Here is a 21,691-nt window from a genome sequence, read left to right as displayed (position 1 = left end):
ACATCAACAGAATGATGAAAAGAAGATAGAAAATAAACACATAAATAAATTGAAAAGTTTATAAATGAACAATACTGATTAGTTCAACTATGACAACAATGCACCAAAATTATTCATAAGCATCATAAAACCTGGCACATTTTCTTATCCAAGATGTTTGATGATTTTTCACAAAATGATGGTCTAGCAGTAATAAAGAACAAAAAGAATCACTGATTACACAACATTTTCACTCAGGTTTTTGTGGACACAACATGAACAGCATATTAAGACAGTCAGGGAGACAGTTACCAGTATGACGATGGCAATAGGTCCAGCGAAGCTCCAGATGAGTTTGTCATAGATGGAGATCCAACAAAAGTCTGGGTTCCCATAACCCTCTGGGTCTAATCCCACCGCCAGGCCTACAGTGAGGAGACACAGGCATGACACAGATCAGACAAAAGATCTTCTCTAGAGATCTACTCAGAAGATCTCTTCAGCTGTCAATCACAGAGACAGCAGTCAGAAAAGGTTTTACAATACGTCATAACAGACATTATCTCAGTGACAGAGGCAGGAAAATGTCAAAGAATCAATGTTGGACATGAGTCTTGTAATGATTAGTCATTATTATATGATTAATTCATATAGATAATCATTTTAGTTGACAAAGCAGGATGGTGGTTTATCACGTGTTTATCATGGCAACAGCTTTTGGATGAATCCATCATTTGTGCTCTCTCATGAGCAGACCAATGACCAACGTCCATGATGGTGCCAGCTAAGGTTGTCAGGAAATGTGTACATGAACTATTCCTTCTATGTCCTTGTTTGAAGACTGTCATGGTTGTAACAGTAATTGATTAATATAGATTTTTTTTTTTAACTGAATTGCAAAAGTAGGAGAGTCACAACAGACAAACACACCTCGGAGCCTGAGGAAAGAAACATAATGCCAGTGTGTGTGTGTGTGTGTGTGTGTGTGAAAGAAGGGGAGAGGGAAGAAAGCAGACAGATATTACTTGCTTGCTGGGTGTGTCAAGGAAGAAATTGCTTGTGTGTGTGTGTGTGTGTGTGTGGATGTGTGTCTGTGCTTTGCTACCACTATATTAAAATGTCACTGAAACCTGCTTAATACAAGTGTCAATAGGACTCCTTATCTACACAGCCAGACTCACTGTGAATGTGTGTGATGTGCGTGTCAGTGCATATACTGTGTATACATACATACATACATACAGTCTGTACATACAGATATACAGTATGTTGTCATATATTTCGTCACGGATGAGTAAATGTGGCAAGGAAAAATGTTTTGACTGTGAGTATACACTGATGTATACACACATTTGCATGTATGTATGTATGTGTGTGTGTGTGTGTGTGTGTGTGTGTGTGTGTGTGTGTGTGTGTTACCTGTGATAATAGCGGGCACACCCCAGCCGATGGCGTAGTAGAATCTCATGGCTCCATAGTTGATATTGCGCTGCTCAGTCTGCATGCGGTAGATATGAAGGCCCTCGACGAACATCCAGGCAAACGTGGACATGAAAAAGTAATGGAGCAAGATGGCGACGACTGTACACAGAAACTGGAGGAAGACAGAAAGAAAAGCATTTGTAAAGGGAAGGATAAGAAAACATGAGAAGGAGCAGAAAATTTGAGATAGCAAAGGAAAGAAAGGAAGATAGAAGGAGAAGGAATAAAAGAAAGAAAAAGCTAGGAGGGAATAAGGAAGGTGAAGGAAGGGGACAGGCAAGGTGAGGCAGCAGTAATGTGTCAAATAAAAAAATTGAAAAAAGGTGAGGGATAAAAAATAACGTGAACTTTCATATTGATTTTGTGACAGTTGAGAGCAGACGTCTTGGCAAGAGACCAATAAATCTTTATTACAGCACAGCAGGTGTCAGCCATGAAGTAACAGGCATTTCTGATTTAATTATCACTAATGAAGAGAGTTTATAGCAGTGTGTTACAGTTGTTAATGTGCAGAACTATAGTAAAAACACCCAAGAGCCTGTTTAACTGTGATTATGGGCATGAAATTAAGCAGCATCAGAAGAAGAAAAAATGAATAGATGTGGAAATACAGAAATAAATGGAAATACATAAATAGGTCATTTAAATAGTGAGTTAGGAATACCAAATGTATTTTATTTTGTAGTCACATTTTTTGGGGGGGAATTCCTTCATTCATTTATTTATTTTTTAGTTTGTTTCTAATTTTGGCAGCTTCGGACCTCCATATAAATTATCATCTGCTTACATTTTTTGTGTTGTTTGAAATTTTCATAAACAGTAGTGAACTTTGTCATCGATGTGATGCTGCATGAATCCTGAGGGGACGTCAAGTCAGTGTTTAGTGATCTGCTATAAGTTGATATTCTGAGGTCAGTCAGTTGCTGTGGTTTGACTGCACGTCAGCAGGAATGACTGTCAATTATTTTTTTGTCAGGGCAGAGGAAACTTCCAAATAGCTTTTCTCAGTCAAGTTCTGCTGTTTTGGTTTCAGCAGCCATGCTGAACTTCCCCATGAATAATGCAGTGAATTAGCATTTAAGCTTTCTGTGAAATTACCCTGAGGCTGCAGTGAAGCATGTTTGGAGAGGTTTGTTCAGACTCTACAGCCTTTGGTCTCTTCCCTTTGTTTGGCCTGTTGAGACGATGCCATTCAAACTCAAGTGGTTCTGAAGTACAGCACAGCTTAGTCTTGTCTGTGTTCGGCATTTGGGGTTCAAAGCTGGAATGATTATTACAGGAACTGTCTTCTATGAGATCTGTGTTGTTGTTTGTCAGAAGGAAGAACAAAATCCAAACCAACCACAGGGAACAACTTGAGAACAAAACACAAGTTGGAGTAGATAGCTATCGGCAACTCTCAGCCAGTTTTAAAAGTCACAGTTTGAATACTAAGTACCAACAAAATAAAGAGAGAACAAACATTAGACTGTGATGATTTGATCAGCATGCTACTTCCTGATTAATATAAGCACCAGGCACAGATGGAAGCTTAAAAAGCCAAAGCAACCAGAGAGCACAATCAGATTTGCTTTGACTTTCCCTCTCTACCAGAATCTTCCATCCATCCACTATCTACAGTGCTGATGCATTGAGGAGAATTCAACCCCAGCTGACATTAGGTGGGAGGTGGAGCACATCCTGGACAGAACTTTCTCTGGGGTTTGCCAACAACACACGAACAACACATGAACAACACAGCAGGAGAGTCTCCGGTCAGAGATGTTCATAGCAACAAAGACATTTCCAGAGATTTTAGGTGAGAAGTGGTGCAACATGCAGGAGGCGGGACTTTACATACGCATTCTCCTGCGGATATTATGTGTTTTTGTTTGCATCACATCAACACTGGCGTCTTCATTTATCACCAAAAGCTCTCTTGACATCTTCGTCTGTGTCTTCGACGTGCTTCTCTTTTTCAACCCGACATATTTGTATTTTTCTTGTTTTTTTTCAGTTGCCTGTGTCCCATCACACTCACTTGTAGTGAATCTTCCAGACGATCTCCTACTGTTTTGTCACATAAGCTCATTCAGACATTATCTAGAGTTTTAACAAGATGACCGGCAGGAGAAACTCCTGAGAAAGTCTGTAGCTTCTTATCCGGACATTTGTTTTCTCACATACAACCCCTCTGGAGATTATCCAAAGTTCAGTGCATGTCTGGAAGCAGCTCAGAGACAAAAAAACATTTATGCTCACATGGTCCCCAGTTTACTTAACCCCAATATGCATGTCTTTGCACTGTGGGATGAAGGTGGGGGAATCAGGAAGGAATCTGAACAATGGGAAATGTTCTTGCTGGGATGAAAGTGCTAACCACTCCACCACCGCGCCGCATTTACCAAAATTCTTATCTTGAACAATCTGTCCAACGAAACAAGCATTTTGTGACACAGTTCGGGTTTTTTAAATTCCCTGGTTAACTGAAATGTACCGTTTACAGATTGGCTTTATATGCAGTTAGACATGATGACCTAACCAAATATGATAATACCCTGTTTGTACATAATAAATATAGAAATGCATCAAATTGAACTTTTCTGTTTGAGTTTAAGAAAACCATGGCAGCATCACTAAGTTGTTGCAGGCGTAAGTTATTCTGGATGAGAGCAGTGACAACAACTGAAATGTAAAATACGTCTCTCAGCCTTCATGGGCTCTTTGTGGAAAAAGAGAGACACTTCAGTCATGAAACACAACAGCTGAGCGTTCCACATCTTTACGTTGAGGGAAAGAAACGTATAAGTCCCAGATTTTTAGGTTAAAAGAAGCTCAGAAGAAATTCCTGACAACACAGCCAAAGACGACACAGAAATAACTGCAGCCTTGGCAGTGATCGAGCTGAATTTCACACTCCCACTCGCACAAACACGTTCACACATGGATACAAACACTTCAAGTTACACAAACACACACACAGATAAAAAGGCGGAAATATGCAAAAGTGTGCACACCAACACACACGACCGCTGAGAGCACTAATGTGTTCTCCCAAGCATGATGAACATGAATTAGAGAACATATTGTTCAGCTAGAAGTAACCAGTTGCACCGTACAAGCCATACAGTCAACTGTTTGGGGGTTCCAGCTTAATTAATTAGATTTCATGCTGAGTGAGCACATATTTGCACTACTCTCTCTACAAGACTGCTCTTTAAACACACACACACACACACACATTTGTGATGTCACAGAGACAGAAAGGGGTCAGAAGGACAGGGGAAGGAAGCAAGAAGAAGGATAACACGAGAAAGACAATGACACCAACCAAAACTGTAAAGGGGCAAACATTTAATGATAAAGCTCGGAAAAGCTTGGAAAGACAGTAAAATTCGAGAGCTTTTGGTGTTAAAGGCTGATGCTGATGTTGATGTCCTGTAAAGGAAAACACGTGATTTCTGCAGCCATTCTCGCATGGTCCACCCAGACACCACCTCTCATCTAAATGTTCTGGATACTGTCATGTTATTAAGAAACCATCTGACCCAGACCGTCTCCTTCTGTGTTCATCACATGTGAAAGACAAAGTCTAGGTAATGTCAAGACCCAATTTTCCAGATTCTCTCCAGAGTTCATGTCTATAAACGGTTTAAATCTGCACAATGACGGGCCCAAAGCAAATGTTGGCTCATTCAAAAAGCTGCAAGTTGGGAACCAGAGGGGCAGTAATGTGGAAGAAAAAGAAAAAGACAAGAAAGCTAAAGCCAAAACCTACCTGTTGTTCAGTCTGATTGACCCCGAGCAGGAACACCAGCTCTGACAAAAACATGGCTGCTGCAGTGTTTGAATGGATGCTCCTGGTGTTGGACTTGAGGCCTCGCAGGCAGGAGAGCACCAGGACAGTAAGGAGGAGGGCCAGCATGGACAGGCACAGAGAGGAGTATGTGACGAGCGCCAACGTCTCCAGATCGCCCTCCAACTGCTGCTCGTGGAGAGATGACAGAAGGGAAAAGGGTAGAGAGATGATATAGAGGTTACTGCTGTATTTATATCACTCTGGTGGGATTAGAGAAGAAAATAGTGGTAGAGAAAGAGAATAGGAGAAAAGTGGAAAATGGGAAGTCAAGGTAAAGCTGTCAGAGGAAAGGAAGTAAAGAGAGAGAGCTAAGGATGAAAAAAAATGAGGTGAAATGAGGCAAAGAAAGAATTGTATTTGGAGTGTCAGGGCACTTGTACAGCATCTTAAATGAGTCTGATTCTGCTATACTGATGATATTGAATTAACATTTTACAGAAGAGCTGAATCCAGTATAAACCACGTACATTCGGAGAGATGTACAACTTGAAAATCATCCCAAGGCATGAGGATTCTGACTCTACGAGTTTCCTGTTCTGATACACATCGTTGCTCAGTATGCTGGTGTGCGATGGGCAGAGGAATTTGCATTAAACCCTGAAAGTCTGCTACAGCTGTAAAAAGACTTCCTTTAGCCGTCAAAATGTCATCCATGATTTACTTCTTTGGGATTTCAAATTTCTACACTGAACAAATCCAGCATTTACCAGAAAGGAGGGTTCCTTAAAAATGAAGGGAAACCAAGAGCAGGATCATCAATAGTAAATGTATAATGAGTCCACAAAAACTCTTACCAGGATAAAGACATAAAAACAACATCAAATTATTATTTTTGTGTGGTTCTTACAGTGAAACTGTAAGTAACTCTGCACTGACAGATGACTAACCTCTCTGTGGGAACTGTCCATCAGCACGCCGATGGTGCCCAGTCTGTGGCACTGACAGCGTACATGAGAGGTGTTCCTGTACACCACGGTACAGTCCCTCACCATCCAACAACCGCCTGTGTCATACCTGAGAAGGAAGGTCTTATGAGCGAATGTCCACTGTGAACCATATGAGGTTTCTTTGTTGCTATGTGTATGTGATATACACAATAATACTGTATTCATAATTTAAATCAAATAATTCTGAACTGATTATTCAAATCATCTTATCAACAACCGGATCCCATTTGTGAAGAACGCAGGTGTCACTCAACACGTCTACTTCACAGTGTTTCTAAATGTATATGTAATTTCTCACAGCTATACGAGATCTTACAGCTTTATTACGTTGATAATGACTGTCTTCCATGGAGGTGCCAGTTTCAGAACACCATTTAAAGCATGCTGGCTTACTTAAATGGCGTACTTGGATACACATCCATCCATAATTACTATTACTATTAGGTCTGCAGAATGAAAAGTGTATTATAAATGTGGTACAAATAAGGCAAATAATTAATATAACCAAAAAAGGTACATTACTTTTAAATATTGTAATTCAATGAATGAGTAAATGACAAAATATTCAGTATTCAGTATTTTTGCTCTCAGTTTTCTGAGTAAAGCTAAAAACATGGCGAAATACAGATATGTGCAATTATTACATGGTTTGTTTTAAGAGGACTTCAAATCCAAAAATGTAGAGCAATAATATCACCAATTATATGTTGATTTATTCACATTGCCATATAACATAATAATACATATTATCAATATCATATTTTTTTTAATTTTAACTGCATCAATTTTTCAAGCCTCATAAAATATCTCAAGGTAGCAGATAATACCCAGTCTGAAAATACAATATGTACATATATGTGTTTGTAATAGTATATGAACATGTAATGTATATCTGTACTCACTGGCTGCTGTGGTTCCACTGTACACACAGTGGCTTACTGCGATTAGCCGTCTCCAGCAGCTTGAACTCCAGCAGGATGGGCTGGTCCAAGTGTCCACCCACAAACGTCTGGTTGTTGTAGACAGAAATAGTGACCACTGGGGAGTTCATTACTGGATGCCTGGGCAGCCTGGGGGGAGAGAAGGAGCAGAGTTTCATTATGTCTACCACATCAGACAGAAGGAAGAGTTGGAAATCCTGGTTAGGATGATAAAAAAAGAGTATTGTTAATTGAACACCTACTGAAAAACTGAGCAGTTAGTTACTTAGTAATTATGCCCGGAGGTGAGATGAGGAATAGCAAGAGGGGATAGTGAGTGAAGGAGAGAGAGAGAAAAAGCGATGTCAAGCAAGGTGAAATTGGAATTAGTGCTGAAGTTATTAGTCACATTGACCCATTGGTCAACTGACCGGAGTTAATTAACTTCAATTTTGATCATCAGTTAATCATGTTAGTCATTTATCAAGCAACAACAATAAACATTGTCGAGTTCCAGCTTTAAACAGAATATCTTGGAGCGCTGGGACAGACACACGACCAACTCATGCCCTATTGCTGCGAAAGGAAATTTGATCAGTCCTAAAAAAGGTTTCTCTGACTAAAAGAGCTGAAGCTGCCGAGCAGACAATCTGAGCACAAGCAGATTAAATATGAGTGTGAAATCCTGCTCTTAATCTCAAAGACCACTTTCTTGAATAAAGAAAGGGAAAAAACTTATTAGGTAAAGACATTAATTTTAGAAATGTTTGTGTAGTTTACATTGTAATTTTAAAATCTGATCACATTTAATCACCAATCAAGACTAAAACTGAAAGAATATATAACATATGAACATATAAAAGAAAGTTAGTTGTGCTGTTTGCCACTGAATAAAAGACATGTTCACCCAGATTTCTCTCTTTTATACCACAGAGAGTTCTGAGAGCTGCTGTAATCACATTTGTATTGTTCTGAGTGTGAGTGATTCCCACCTCACTCCTCTCCGGTCTGTGTGATACTTTGGAGGTAGAGCTTCACCCACACTTCGATAGATCAACATGATGATGATGGTGATGGGCGGCTCCGGCAGCGAAACGGTGCGTCTCGCTGCCGTGTATTCTCCTGTCTGATTGACTGAGGTACCAACAAGGGCTGGAGCAGCGTTCTGAGAAGCTGAGGCTGAAACAGAGAAGTGCCTGTGAGTATATTCTCTTAGTTTCAGCCACTTCAAACCTTTATGTCTACTCGTGCATCTCTTACGTTCTTTCTCTGTCCGCTCCTTCTCCTTCCAGCTGTGTTGTTGCTGCCGCTGTGGCACCAAGGCAGCAGGGGGCAGTATCACATGGGTGTAGGGATCCCACAAAGCCTGACTACGAAACAGTGCGTTGTGGTAACGTGGGAAGCGCCGACGCACATGAGTGTGGTTCTCAATGCGGTCCAGATTCATAACTGAAGAACACAGAGAGATAAAAACAAGTTTGGTTATAATATGTGTTTGTCTGCGGAATAAAACTACCACAATTAGATTGAAATACACGGACGCTGGAAGTCAGTGCTGAGAGGAAGAGTATACAATGACATCACCAACATCCTACATTTCAAAGCAGCATGACACCATATTCAGCTATGGACAGTCAACACCCAGAATGAAGGTTTATTCTTCATCAGAAGACAATTGATCGTTGATGACACAGCCCCGCCATTCAGATAACAGAGTTAGTACTAGCTCGCTGTTAAGTGCCATAGAACAATCCGGGGGAGGGGCAGTATTGACATTACAGAGAGGCAATAGGCCTATTCTCTGAAGATCTTTGCTGTTTGGTTTTAGGGTCATTATTATTAAGTCCTGAATAATAAGTATAAAAATAAGACATGATGGTGAAGTGCAGTGATGACTAACACCATTTCCCTGTTGAAATAAGATTATATCTCACACAACAGGTGTCATCATCCATTTTTCTCAACACACATGCTTCCTATTGTCCTGTTCACTTTTTAAATTAGCCCCTTTTCCACCAGAGAATATCCTTTCTCATACAGGGTTATTATCATTGGTCCATAAAATGAGGATTATAAACAAAACAGATAAAATCATTTCTATTTTGGCTAGCAAACATATCAAAGCCTCATGGGACCTTTAGTTGTTGAAACACAATAATAAATGTTTTATGTCTGTTTAAATGATGGAGACTTTTCAAGGAAGTTCTTCAGTAAACACAGACTTAACTCACACAAAGGACAGCCAACCTTTGTTTAATGTCTCTCTAATGTGGAAGAATGATGAATCAAGTCATGTTTCCAGAGAGCAATGAAACATCCTTGAGAAACAGAATGTAACCCAGAAGTGGAGGGAGGGGATTAGGTTTTCTATTGTTACGATCCATCGTGTCCCGAGTGTGTCTGAATTATTTTTGTGCGCTTTTTTCAACTAGGAGCTCAAGTAACAGAGCAACCAAATGTGAGAAATCCCTCTGCAACAATAAGTAATTCAGTGGAAAATTTGTCACATAATGTGTTTCGGGACAGCTGAACATGATTTGGTACGGGGCCTCCATCAGGGGTTTTTACTTAAAACACTGATTCACTTTAATGTCTGCAGCAGACTCTTCCAGTAAATCTTTTTCAGAAATACAAGATGAGCAAGTCGAATTTTACACTAATCACATCCTCTGACATTGTGAGAAATGTGAAAGGTGTTGCTCCATTTGGAACAGGATATTATCGACATATCGGTTTGCTGATCAACGCCTGTATAAAACTTTTATATTACAAAATAAACCATGCATGGAGGATTAGCATTTATGTTCACATGTTACATAACACAATATTTTCTTAATTCAAGTTCTATATATGTATTATAATAATGAAGACTACTCATTGGTTGGAGTATCAACATGTTGCCAGGCTTAACAACTGGTGTGACCCCACTGCAACATGGACTCTTGTCAAAAGTAAAATGACAATTTCAATAGATAAACAAACATTTAAATGAAATATATTTTAAGAAATTCCTTTTTAAGGACTGACAACAACCACAACAACAAATAAATTTAAAAAAATTGGAATTGGAAACACAGTGTGTGTGTCAATATTCCTTTCAATGTTAATCCATTCTATCCCATTTGGCTAAGAGCATTTACTGTCTGTGTGTGAGGGAGTGTGAAATTTAGTGTTGGCTGTGTTTCTTATTCATTCTTCTCACTGCTGCTGCTGATTCTACACGCTCCATCTGGGAATCTCTTTAGAGATGCTGCTTTAAGGTTATTTAACAGCAGTCTGCATGACTTACAAAGGGGAAGCAAATATAGCTTAACACAGGAGATGAAAGTCACAGAGAAAAACATTAAAGAAGCCGATTCATGTTAGCTAATACAGGCAAGGGTATTTTATATATTATAATTTCTTCTGGTCTGAGTTTAGCTATGTTAACAAACCACACTGGGAGAAGTTAGTGATCCAACACACAGTAACTTTGATGAGTTTCATGAGTTTTGGTATTTTACAGAACTTCAATCTGTGTGTAGCTAAGAGCATTAACTTAGTGTGAAATTCATTGTCTGGTTTTATCCCTGCCAGAGCTGCTGCTGTTGCTATTTCAACACCTCGTGTTGTTGTATGTGGTGCAGATTATTTACCAGTATTTTCAACCCAGCTAAAGTGATAGAGTGTGGGAAGTAAACATGGGATGAAAGAAACTAAAACTGTTTTCAGCCATGAACTCTAAATTCTCTAAATATCTGGAAAATCGTGTCCAGAAGTTTTCCAGACCGTCCCTTTCATGTATGAAGACGCAGCAGGAGATTGTTGAGGAGTTCACAATGACACGAAAATGTCCAGAAGTGGCATCTGGCTAACTGACGTAGGAAGCAGGACATGATGTATAAATTACACTGCGGAAATAGTTTAATTTTCAGTTTACTTTTCTTTTGGCATCTTCTTCATGAATGGCTCCTGGTTTTCATTGTGAGATATTTGAATTATTTTGGTTTTTGTCTTTCACCTGTAAATTGTCTGGACATGTCCTTGCTGTGTTCTCACATGGGCGCACACATCGGACATTTTCTCAACATTTTACAAGGGGGCTGACAGAAAAGTCAACACAGACACATTTCTGTTCTCACATGCAGCACCTCAAGGAAAAGTTCCAGAGTATAGTGCATGACTGAAAGCAGCTTAAATGTCACAAGGGACATGGCAAAAACCTTCAGGTGTGTGAGTGTCTATGTGCTAAAACCTTGTAATATACTAATGATAGGTGTTCAGTAATGTTATACTCAAATCTATGAGTGTGTGTGTGTGCTGGAAGCATCAGCTGCTCAGCGTGTGTGTGTGTGTGTGTGTGTGTGGGAGTGTGAAATTCATCTCTGTGCAGCTGCCAGTGCTGGCTTAACCGTAATCATTTGCATTAAGACCGTTCATCTCCCGCTTTACACTGAGTCATTCTGGCTGATTTCACAGCAGTGATTTGCTGCATTATGAAGAAAACTGCTGCAAATCGTCTGTAAAGATTAAGATTTTATTAGCGTCTTCTCTTTTGTTAGATCGACTAGTGATTAGTTGCTGCACAACGCCTGGGTGTCTGTGACTGAGTGGAGTCATTCCGAACTCACCGATGTTGGGAGCAACCAGCGCCACAGGGTTGAGATATGTGAGCTTCATGTTCTGAGCCAGAGTCTGAGTGTACTGCTCCAGCAGCTCCGTTAGCTCGGCTGGGCCGCCACCTGGGATGTGGTTCTGACTCTGAGCAAGCGCCCGCCAAAGGCCAGAGGTAGCAGGACCCAGCAGCACACTGCAGCCTCGCAGGATGTTCTAGGAAGAGTAGAAAGAGGAAGCATTATTAAAAAAGGAAGGGGGGGTGAACACTGGGAGGTGGCTGAGCTGGTAGAGAAGAAGCTGTTTCTGTTGAAAGCCCCAAAGGAGTCAGTGACCGTATGTGATGGAGTGTTTGAGAAAACAGAAGAGACAAGACACAAGATAAAAAAATAACAAATATTTAACCCAAGTGGATCAGGAAAGGGAAAACATGAAGGAAGGCATTCTTTTCTTTTCCAAAGACTGGAGAAAAGATTTGACAACATTTAAACACAATCCCCCTGACAGGGACATTCACAATGTTTCTTCTATTTTTTCCTCAACACAGATTTAAAGCTCTGATGGCTGATATTAATGTTCACTCCTGTGGTTCTAATCCCAGGATTTGAAATTACATCAATAAGATATCTGAACATTTCTACAATCAGATTGTAATCATGTGTTTTGCATTCAAATCTAATTTCACAATTTATAATAATAGTGAAGTGGCCGATCAAAACCTGCCTGTTTTGGGCCATTTGCTTGGTAATGGTTGCAGCTTTTTCTATGAAAAAATTTAATTTATTCAAAGTTCAGTGACACTCAACTCAGTACGCAGAACCCCGAACTAGAGAGTCAGTTGTCGCTACTGTTGCCGCCTCTGAATATTTTATAATATATTCTTGAGGTATGCACTCCACAGTCTGAGAGACAGAGATTTCCAGAAGCAGTGGTTAGAAGATAAAAAATGTGCCACACACCAAATATCATCTTTGACTGTTTTAAAATCTATATGAGTTTATGTATATGATGAGAAAGATTAAGATGCATAGGATGCTGATTGCAACCAATTTTATATAAATATATATATAAGACTATAAGAATTCTTAATGGTTTAAAGCTAATAGTTCTTGGTCCTCTGTGTCTTGTTTTTGAATATTCTGGGGTTAGAAATGGACTCTAACCCAGTATAAAGATACAGGTATAGACCATAGCTATAGACACATCACAGAGGACAAACAAGAGGCAGAAGAATATTGAGGCAAAAGTGGATTCAGAGTCAGGAGGACAGAAAGACGAGGAGGTTGACAAGCTCACCAAAGAGGTAGAGTCAGATTTTCAGACTTGATAAAGTATCAGATGTGTGCACCATGTCAGTGAAGGCAAAGAATATCATGGCACTGACGAGGGGAGGAAAGGGAAGAAGACATTTGATACAGAGCCTAGGTTGGGGTTTGCCACGGAATGACTGATAATGCATTGCAGGCTTGTAAAATATTCTGAGTGCAGACGCTGAAGCCTGAGGGGCCCTTCAGATGCTGTGTCTTCTGTGTGCAGAAATTCATTACATTCAACGGAGACAAGGGCGCGCACAACCGAAAGCGACGCCGTCACGGCACGTGTTCTTAGAGAGAGTGGTCGGGTAAGAACGATCGTAGGGGACCCGAGAACATGGCAAAAACATTGTAAGTAGATCTAAAAAGTAATTTTCAAAGAAGTGACTGTCATGTAGCCATTTGTGCACAGTGCCTCCATTCCCATGCTTTTCTCTGTGATTCTGGATGGGAGTCTAGAATGCACTGAGTTGAAAAATGGGGATGGAGAGTGAGAAAGAAAGACAGATACGGAGAGAGAGCTCAGTATAATTCTTTGCAGTCAGACTGCACCAGACCCAATAAAGCACTGCAGTCTCACACAATGCTCTGGGGAGAAAAACACAGCTTCAGACAAACACGGCAAATATCATATAGAGCTGAATAGGAAGAATGTAGTGAATTGTTGAGGGAGACGAAGGGAAAATGAAAAACACGAATTGTGGATCAGTGAGCGACAAAGAGAATAAATGAGAGAACAAGAGAGAGATAAAGTCCTGGACAGGAGCTTATGCTCAGCTCAGAGATGCAGGAAAGAGAGTGAATAGAGTGAATAAAGACAGGAGACAGAAAACAGGAAAAGATGGATGATATGGTATCATTACGGTACTATCTGTATTCTATATTCCTTATCCATGACATCATTAAACTGTTCATTAAAACACATTAAGATGTTGAGCCGTTTAACCGCTCATGTCTATTTTTGTAAGATGACCTCTGTGGTGATGTAATACGAACAGTAAGAATGTCTCATCTGCTGAACCCTATTTAAAAGACACTGCTGGGTACATATAATGAAGCCTGACAGAGATGAAAAGTCATTGCTATGAATAAATGATTTTCTGTACAGGCATGCGGTCATCCTTGTTATTGAAATATCATCTGAAAATACAGACTTATGATGTCTTATCCTGCAGTATCATTTAGAGAAAATCAGGAACACAGATTTACTACAAGGTTGAAAATAAGGTGAATCTTATCTTGGGCTGTAAACATGTAATATGCAACTTCGACTCAAGCAATAATATAAGAAAACCTAATTTGATAATGTCTTGAAGCAGCAAGAGTTCATGGGAGTTATTGCCTTCACCACCAATGCCAATACAAATCTACCTGACATGACTCAGGGGAAATCATGTTCACAGAGTATGAAAAAGTTTTATTCACGTTATGCAGCATATGGCAAAGAATTGTCATGATCCATAACGAGTGACCAGTACAGACAGTGGAAGGAAACAACAGAATTCGTCAATTGTCCCATAAGTTTGAGCAGAGATGGACAAAGACACGAGTAAAGTGGATATGATGTAATTGAAAGACGATCAGAATGAAATGTCCGGTTACTTTAAATAAAATTGGATTTTTTTATGGGTTTGAACATTGTTGAAAACGTTTTGGATCATAAAAAGTACACAAGTCAACAAAAATATATAACTACTTGTTGTCTAGTTGTTTTTAATAAAGACTTGTTATATATAATATACTTTTAAAATCAGTTACACTAAAATAGTTTTATAGCACTTTTTCTACACTTTATTACATTTCTAAATGTATTTATTGTTGATAAAATAACTATTTCTGATTTGTCTACACTCAATAAAATCCTACTAACAAAGTAAATATATGCTTAGAATAAGAATTTTACTGTGAGAGCTCATGTGTGCTATGCTTATCTGTTGAAAAGAAAATGGGTGAAACCCACAGATGAAGTAGAAGTGAGATAAAGAGGCAGCAGGTGACAGGATGAGAGGAAAGAGGAAGCAGGCATGAAGCTGCATGGACGACAGGTTGGAGCATAATCCTCCATCAGTTCAACAAACACGTGGCAATTATCACATGAGAGTTCTAATTTCTTCTCCATCTCTCTCTTCTCACAGATCCCACTGTGAGAAACAGCAGCCCGTCAGGACCACTGTGCAAAACATTGTGTCATTATATCGTGCCAGATGTTTTATAAACTATGATAGAAAGGATGATATTTGAGGTTCTCTCCCTCAGTACATGATTATATGTGGACCCTGTCTGAAGGTGCATATTTGACTACAGCTTGAACACATTCCTACATTATCTCTACTTTCCTCACGTGAAAACTCCTCCTTCCTCCCTGCTGTCCTTCATTCCTATTGCAGCCACCAGGCTCTGTCACCGCCGCTGTGTTACTATAGTAACTGTGGTCTACATTAGCTGTAAGTCTGGACAAGTAGCTGCTAAAGTGAGGTGTCAGATATATATTTTTTATTGTTAAAGTCCTGTCTGCAGAGCCACTTCACTGCTGCCAGATTAAACCAGAGCTGCTGCATTAATTCCAGACGAAGGGATGGAGGCAGCATGACTGATTGAGAGCCTGAGGTTGAGTCACACGAGCTGAGGTTGTAAGATGGATAATAAAAAATCACTGCTGTGACACGACTATTGTGACAACATTCACTGAAGCAGTTTCCTGCTGCTGTAAACAATATTAAATCCTGGCCATGTTTCTGGAATGTCACACAGGAAAAGATTTTCATCTCACTCATTATAAGATTTTATCAAGCTGCCCCGGTGTTGCCATAGCAACTATGTATTGATGACATAAAGCAATGCACTGTACTTGGCATCCAAGCAGGAAATGTTCATTGTTTTCCTGTCGGTGCTCCAGCTTCCTCCCACAGTCTAAAGACATGCAAATTGGGCCTAGGTTAATAGGAGACTCTAAAATACCTGTAGCTGCAAATGTGAGTGTGACTTGTTTGTCTCTGTACGTTGACCCTGTGATGGACCTGTCCAAGGTGTAATCCTCTTTCCTAATGGCTCTAGCCCCCGGCCGCTAAAGATAATGGATGGTTGAAATAGTCATACTTCACTGTGCTTAAGGCATCCTTTCTATTATCTAGTATCTAGTTCACAGTTTGTAAGATGGTGGTGTGTATGTGGAAATCAACCCTGAGCAACAAGTGTCTGTCTTACTTTCGGCACTGATTTTTACCCCATGCACAGGCATAGCCAGCAGCCCTGTGTGTGTGTGTGTGTGTGTGTGTGAGTGCGTGTGTGTGTGTGTGTTATTGAGAATATTCCTTGGAACAGTATCTCCAGATGTCAGGGTTTTGGACCTGATCAGTAAAAGGTCAAGTTTAAGGACAACAGAATTATGACCCAAAAGCCACTTTTTCCAAGATATCTCCACAAGTAATGGTGAGAAATCTAAAACTGTGACATCATGAAAAAGTCACCAAGATGAAAATGGTGTCATACTTGATTCAAAAATAAATGTTTCGAGGTTCTCTGCATCTCATACGACTGAGAATGACCTGAAGCTTATAAGGATCAAAAAGTTTATAATTTATGCTCATCATAGGAGTGATGTCATCTTAACTACGAAGTCATAAAATTACATCAAATATTCTCCAAATGCATGAACTTTTGCAACGAATATCATTAACATGTTCAGAACGACTGGTTTAGACTTTAACAACATGACTTAACAGCTTGTTTTATTATCTAATATTTTAAATCCTCTTTTTAAAAGGAACTAAAGTGGTCAAATAAATTTAATAGAGTATGAAATACAATTATTCTCTCTAAAATGTATCAGAGCAGAAGTATGAGGAACCATAAAGTGGAAATACTAAAGTACAAGTGCTTACATGTCAAATAGTTTCTATTTACAGTATTTATGGCAGTGTTTAGTGTAAATGTCCAGCCTGCAGAAGAGGAGTTATCATGTATCATGTAATATTGATATTCTTGAGATATTGCACTCAGGAGGATAGGACGGATGGACAGATGGACAACCCATAAACATAATGCCTCTGGGACTGCGACAGCAGCATTGCCTGACTGGGCTGTAGTGTGGTCACAGCTTGTGCATGAACCCTCTGATGCTTTTCATTAATTTTGAAGTGATCTGTCATTCTTGTTTATGGTTGTCTTACTTCCTGCCCTTGTGTGTTTCCTGCTTGTGTGATCGGCTGCACTGCCCACATTATTTTCACCTGCTCCTGATCTCTGCTCACCTGCTCTACATTCATCATTCCCCACTCACTATTTATACCTGTCTTTTGTCTTCTGTCAGTGTCTACGCTCCTGGTTATTTTCCCGTGTAAGCTCCTGAGTGTCTTCCTGCTGGATCTGTGTTAGTTCCTGTGATTAATCTCTCCCGTTTGTTTCTGCTCATTTTTTTGCCGACCTGCTTCTACATCTGCATCTGTAATCCGCCCTTCTGCCTGCAACCCACTTTAGGTTCTTTATAAAGTATCTTCACGGCACCTGCCTGCCGTGGTGGATGTCTGCGTTTGAGTCCTGAAATCCTAGACAAGTGTGTGGTAAATCAGATCAATGGGAGTGCATTTTCATTTTATAGATCACCTCTGAGCTAATGTTCTCGTCTCCTGCCTCCTATCCACGGAATTTGCAATAAAGAAAATAAACGTCTAAAATTCTTTCAAGATGCTATCAGAGGATACCATAGCCACTCAGTTTCTATAGCAACTCATCTTTAGCTGTATAATGGTGATATTATCACTGACTGGGGCTACTGCTGCTACAGTTTTCATCAGATGGCGAAACTCTCTCTGTTAGCATAGAATATTAAAAGCTTCCCTGTGTTAAATGTAAACAGAAAAATCCATCCATTATCTGTATCACATATTCATTGAGGGTTGAGGAGGGGGAGCCACTCCTGGCTGACATTGGGCGAGAGGTGGGGTTAACCCTGGCAGGTCACCAGTGTATCACAGAGCCAACATACAAAGACAAACAACCATTCACACTCAGGGTCAGTTCAGAGTCTCCAATGAACCTAAGTCCAGAAAGAAAAATATCAGCACAAAAAACTGTTGTGAATTGGTAATAATACTTACATGACCATGAATACCCTTTACTTCTGACAAAATCATTACTACTTCTAGTAATACTTCTGTTACTGCTAAACAATCAAATGCTGTATACTGGAGCAATCTAACAAATTGTTATTGACCAACAGAGGTAGAATCAAGAGTAGGGGCTCATAAAATTGACACAAAGACTGACATTTAGAGCCTGATCGATTCACAGTTGACAAATACAAATCTGCTGATTTGACCCTCTCACTGACACATCTGTGAGAGATGTGAAAAAATAAACCGTGCAGAAGATTTATATAAATCATGTTTATATTTTATATTAGAACTATGTTTTCTATTTTATTTTCATGTTTAATATATATTGTGTTACTTGTGTGTCTTTTTTATTCAAAGTTGGTTATAATTAAGTTTAAAGGTTAAACTGTAAAACAACACCAGGAATTACTGATTATTTTTAATATGTAACTATTGGAAACGACATTTTTTTTAAATCCCCAATATCAGCAGCAAAAACCCCATCAAACCAGCTCTATTCAAAGATTTGAATAAAAATATCAACAGTATCACGAGGATGTGGGGTATTCATTTCATATCCCTGCTTCCACAGCAGCAAGCAATTTGCCAATTACTGATCCACAAACCAGTAAAATGTAACATTCTTTAAAAAAAGGTAAGATGGTTTTTAGTTTATAGCTTCTGCCACTTCCTTGTGATGAATGGACAGCTCATTTCCTGTCAGCTAAACGATGATGTATAAGATAAATATTTGTAGCAGAGTGACATAGAGATGTCTCTTGGAGCTTTTGTCAAAATGCCAACATGCTAAAATGAACCTGTGTGAGCTTGCCGTCCTCAGCTGAAGCAGATGCATCAGGTAAAATGAGACTGTCAGTTAATATGTGGAGATGACATGTTGCCATATTTCATCTTCATTTCAGCTCCTGTCCCTCAATCACCATGGCAACATTACCTTCCATTTGAGAGGAAAGATATCTTGTTTTATACGTGTTGTCACTGGGTCTGTACATCATAAAGTGTATGAATCATATTACTGCATGCTCACCAATGTAATAACACCAAATACTTTAGATTGTCAGATTCTGTACAGATTTCTAGAAGCTACTAGCAGAAGTACAGAAGATGGGTTTTAAATATCTTACATTTTATTAATGGAGTATTTAATCATTTATAATAAGATTCAGATATTTTCACCTTTATTGTAGTTGGAAAGCTCTCTTTAATTTACTATTTTAACCTGGCGATCAGTCTATATAAACTCTGATGAAAACACATCCTGCAGAGTCACACAGATAAATCTTTAGGATTTCACACATTAGGATCAATAGCACAAACTGATTACTGACCTCCACACTGCACTGTCTGCTCCGTCCAACAGCCTTTTATTAACTTGCTATATTTTGAACATCATTTCCTTTACTCACTTAAATATTACAACAAGTTGAGTGACAAATATATAGGAGATATATAAATTACAGTTTTTACTGGGTGTTTTTAATGAGATTACTCTTAAAAGGATCTCTGTCTTTGTCTTAATTCATTTAAATTCAAGCCCCTGCTTGAAACTCTGAAGGCTTAAGCTGGACTCCTGCCCCCCCACTTGACACAGCTCTTACCCTTCGACTGTCATGTATGTAAAATGTCAGGGAGTGAGAAAAACAATTGTGTTCTTCTTTGTACCTCATTAAAGTGTGCGTCCTGTGTAGCGGTGAGTCCAAAGCCAGTCTGTTGGGTCTCAAAGGTCAGGAGGCGAGATAGTAGTCGTTCAGCGATCTGCAAGTCGTTGCCGTAGAGTCGGGTGGTCGCCTCAGTAACATCACGGAGCTGGTGGGCGAGTTTCTTCTCCATGATGGTGTTCAGCTCTGTCTCATTACGCTCCAGGGAATCAAGCTAAATGCATAAAGATAATAGATTTAATGACAGAATTAATATGTATTACAACACCATTGCATGTCTACAGAGAAGTGATTTACGCCTCGTTCAATCAAAGCTGCATACGCATATAAAATATCTGCATGTTTCATGTCTGCATCCAACTGCAACAATGGAATAATAAAAGAGCACTACAAAACTAAGTGTTCCTCTCTTTTCCAGGTCAGATCTGACTTCACTCTCTTTCTACGCCTGAATAAATAAATGAATCGCACTTTTCCCCCAAAACTTTTTTCTTTGAAATTCTTGTAATTGTTTTGAATTTACATGTTGGACATGGTCATAAATATAAGCAGAAATAGTTGATCACTGGATTCTGGCTCAGTCAGAGATGACTTTTCTGAATCCTACTCTTTTTTTATTTTTTTTTAACTGATGGAAAATAGATTGTCAAATATACTGTATGGGTACAACTTGCACATCCAGTTTTTCGCCTTTTGTCAAATGTTCTGTAGCAATTTTCAGGTCAGGTACAAGTTGTGGGAAGACATGAGGTTGTGTTTAGTGCAATTACACAATCTACTTACAGCAACATTGAGCTCCACAAATGGAGGAGAGGTGCAGTTGTAAAGGTCTGGCTCCAACCATCCTCTCTCTACATCACAGTGTCTGATGGCTGCACCTATATAGTGAAGAAACAGGAAATATTAAAAACTAACTATCAGGAATTAAAGTATAAAACTAGCATCAGGTTGCATGTGAGTATATTCATATCTGTGTGTTGAATAGTCATTTTACTGTGTGTTATTGAACAGACCGACAGAGCCTTTGGGGCAGGGCACTGCAGCAGGCAGGTTGAATTTGGTCCTCGGCCACCAGATCCCCTGAGTGATGGTCCTGGGACAACCATCGTAAATGACTGCAGAGAGAAAACATTGTTTGAAAGTTGTCTTATCATTTAGATAAACCTTTTCATTAAAAATAACAAAAGGTTACTGACAATGTGGACATGTTTTTCTTTTGAAAAACACAGGGAAGAAAATGATAATTAGTGTGAAAAATAAAACACCAGCCAGAAATTAAAAAAGATAATTACAAGCAGCGAAACCAGAAAGTGACAGCAAGGAGAGACAGCAAGACAAAATTAAACAGAAGATGTTAAATGGGAAATTAATGTAATTAAAGTTCTCTGTTATTTCAGGCTTGGGTGCAAGTTTGATAAACATGACCAGTTTTTGAAAGACTAAAAGTAGAAACTGAAATCCTGCGATAAATACAGGGGAAGCTCAGTGGTGCCTCGTTATTATCAATCATGTCAGTTTGTCTATAGATAATTTACTCAGTTTGAACACTGGTTTTAAAAGTATCTGGGATATTAGCATCATATGAAAACTTACAAAAGACAGTTTATTGTCCACAAATAATTCTTAAAAAGGAACAAAGAAGGTAATAAAGTTCCAACCGCTGATGGAACACAGCTTCACACATTATTGTTCAACAGCAGATCTTGTTTGCCCATGATCACGAAGGAGCTGCAGGATATTTGCATATTTTGACTCATCAAAATCAAGTTGATGGTGGAACTGGTCATTTGTACAAATGACTTATTCCCCAAGTCAAAAACAAATATGTAGTTTTAACACAAGCTCTT

The 21,691-nt window shown here is 39.2% G+C and overlaps 1 protein-coding gene across 2 annotated transcripts in view; it reads right to left on the bottom strand.

Annotated features, from left to right (window-relative positions):
• The window catches only part of celsr3 (cadherin, EGF LAG seven-pass G-type receptor 3), a 101,480-nt gene that overhangs the window by 12,374 nt on the left and 67,415 nt on the right, over nt 1–21,691 (bottom strand). For both annotated transcript variants that reach the window (XM_069526474.1, XM_020089078.2), the window contains 11 exons: nt 20,858–20,959; nt 20,628–20,722; nt 19,849–20,058; nt 11,777–11,975; nt 8,427–8,615; nt 8,159–8,345; nt 7,149–7,316; nt 6,187–6,313; nt 5,219–5,425; nt 1,399–1,573; nt 292–404 (listed from right to left, as the gene is read on the bottom strand). In XM_069526474.1, the coding sequence (XP_069382575.1) occupies nt 292–404; nt 1,399–1,573; nt 5,219–5,425; nt 6,187–6,313; nt 7,149–7,316; nt 8,159–8,345; nt 8,427–8,615; nt 11,777–11,975; nt 19,849–20,058; nt 20,628–20,722; nt 20,858–20,959 (1,772 nt within the window). The remainder of the gene's footprint in view (nt 1–291; nt 405–1,398; nt 1,574–5,218; nt 5,426–6,186; nt 6,314–7,148; nt 7,317–8,158; nt 8,346–8,426; nt 8,616–11,776; nt 11,976–19,848; nt 20,059–20,627; nt 20,723–20,857; nt 20,960–21,691) is intronic.

Source organism: Paralichthys olivaceus, chromosome 6, assembly GCF_024713975.1.
Source record: "Paralichthys olivaceus isolate ysfri-2021 chromosome 6, ASM2471397v2, whole genome shotgun sequence".
NCBI lineage: Eukaryota > Metazoa > Chordata > Actinopteri > Pleuronectiformes > Paralichthyidae > Paralichthys > Paralichthys olivaceus.
This window is presented reverse-complemented; position numbering and strand designations above follow the sequence as displayed.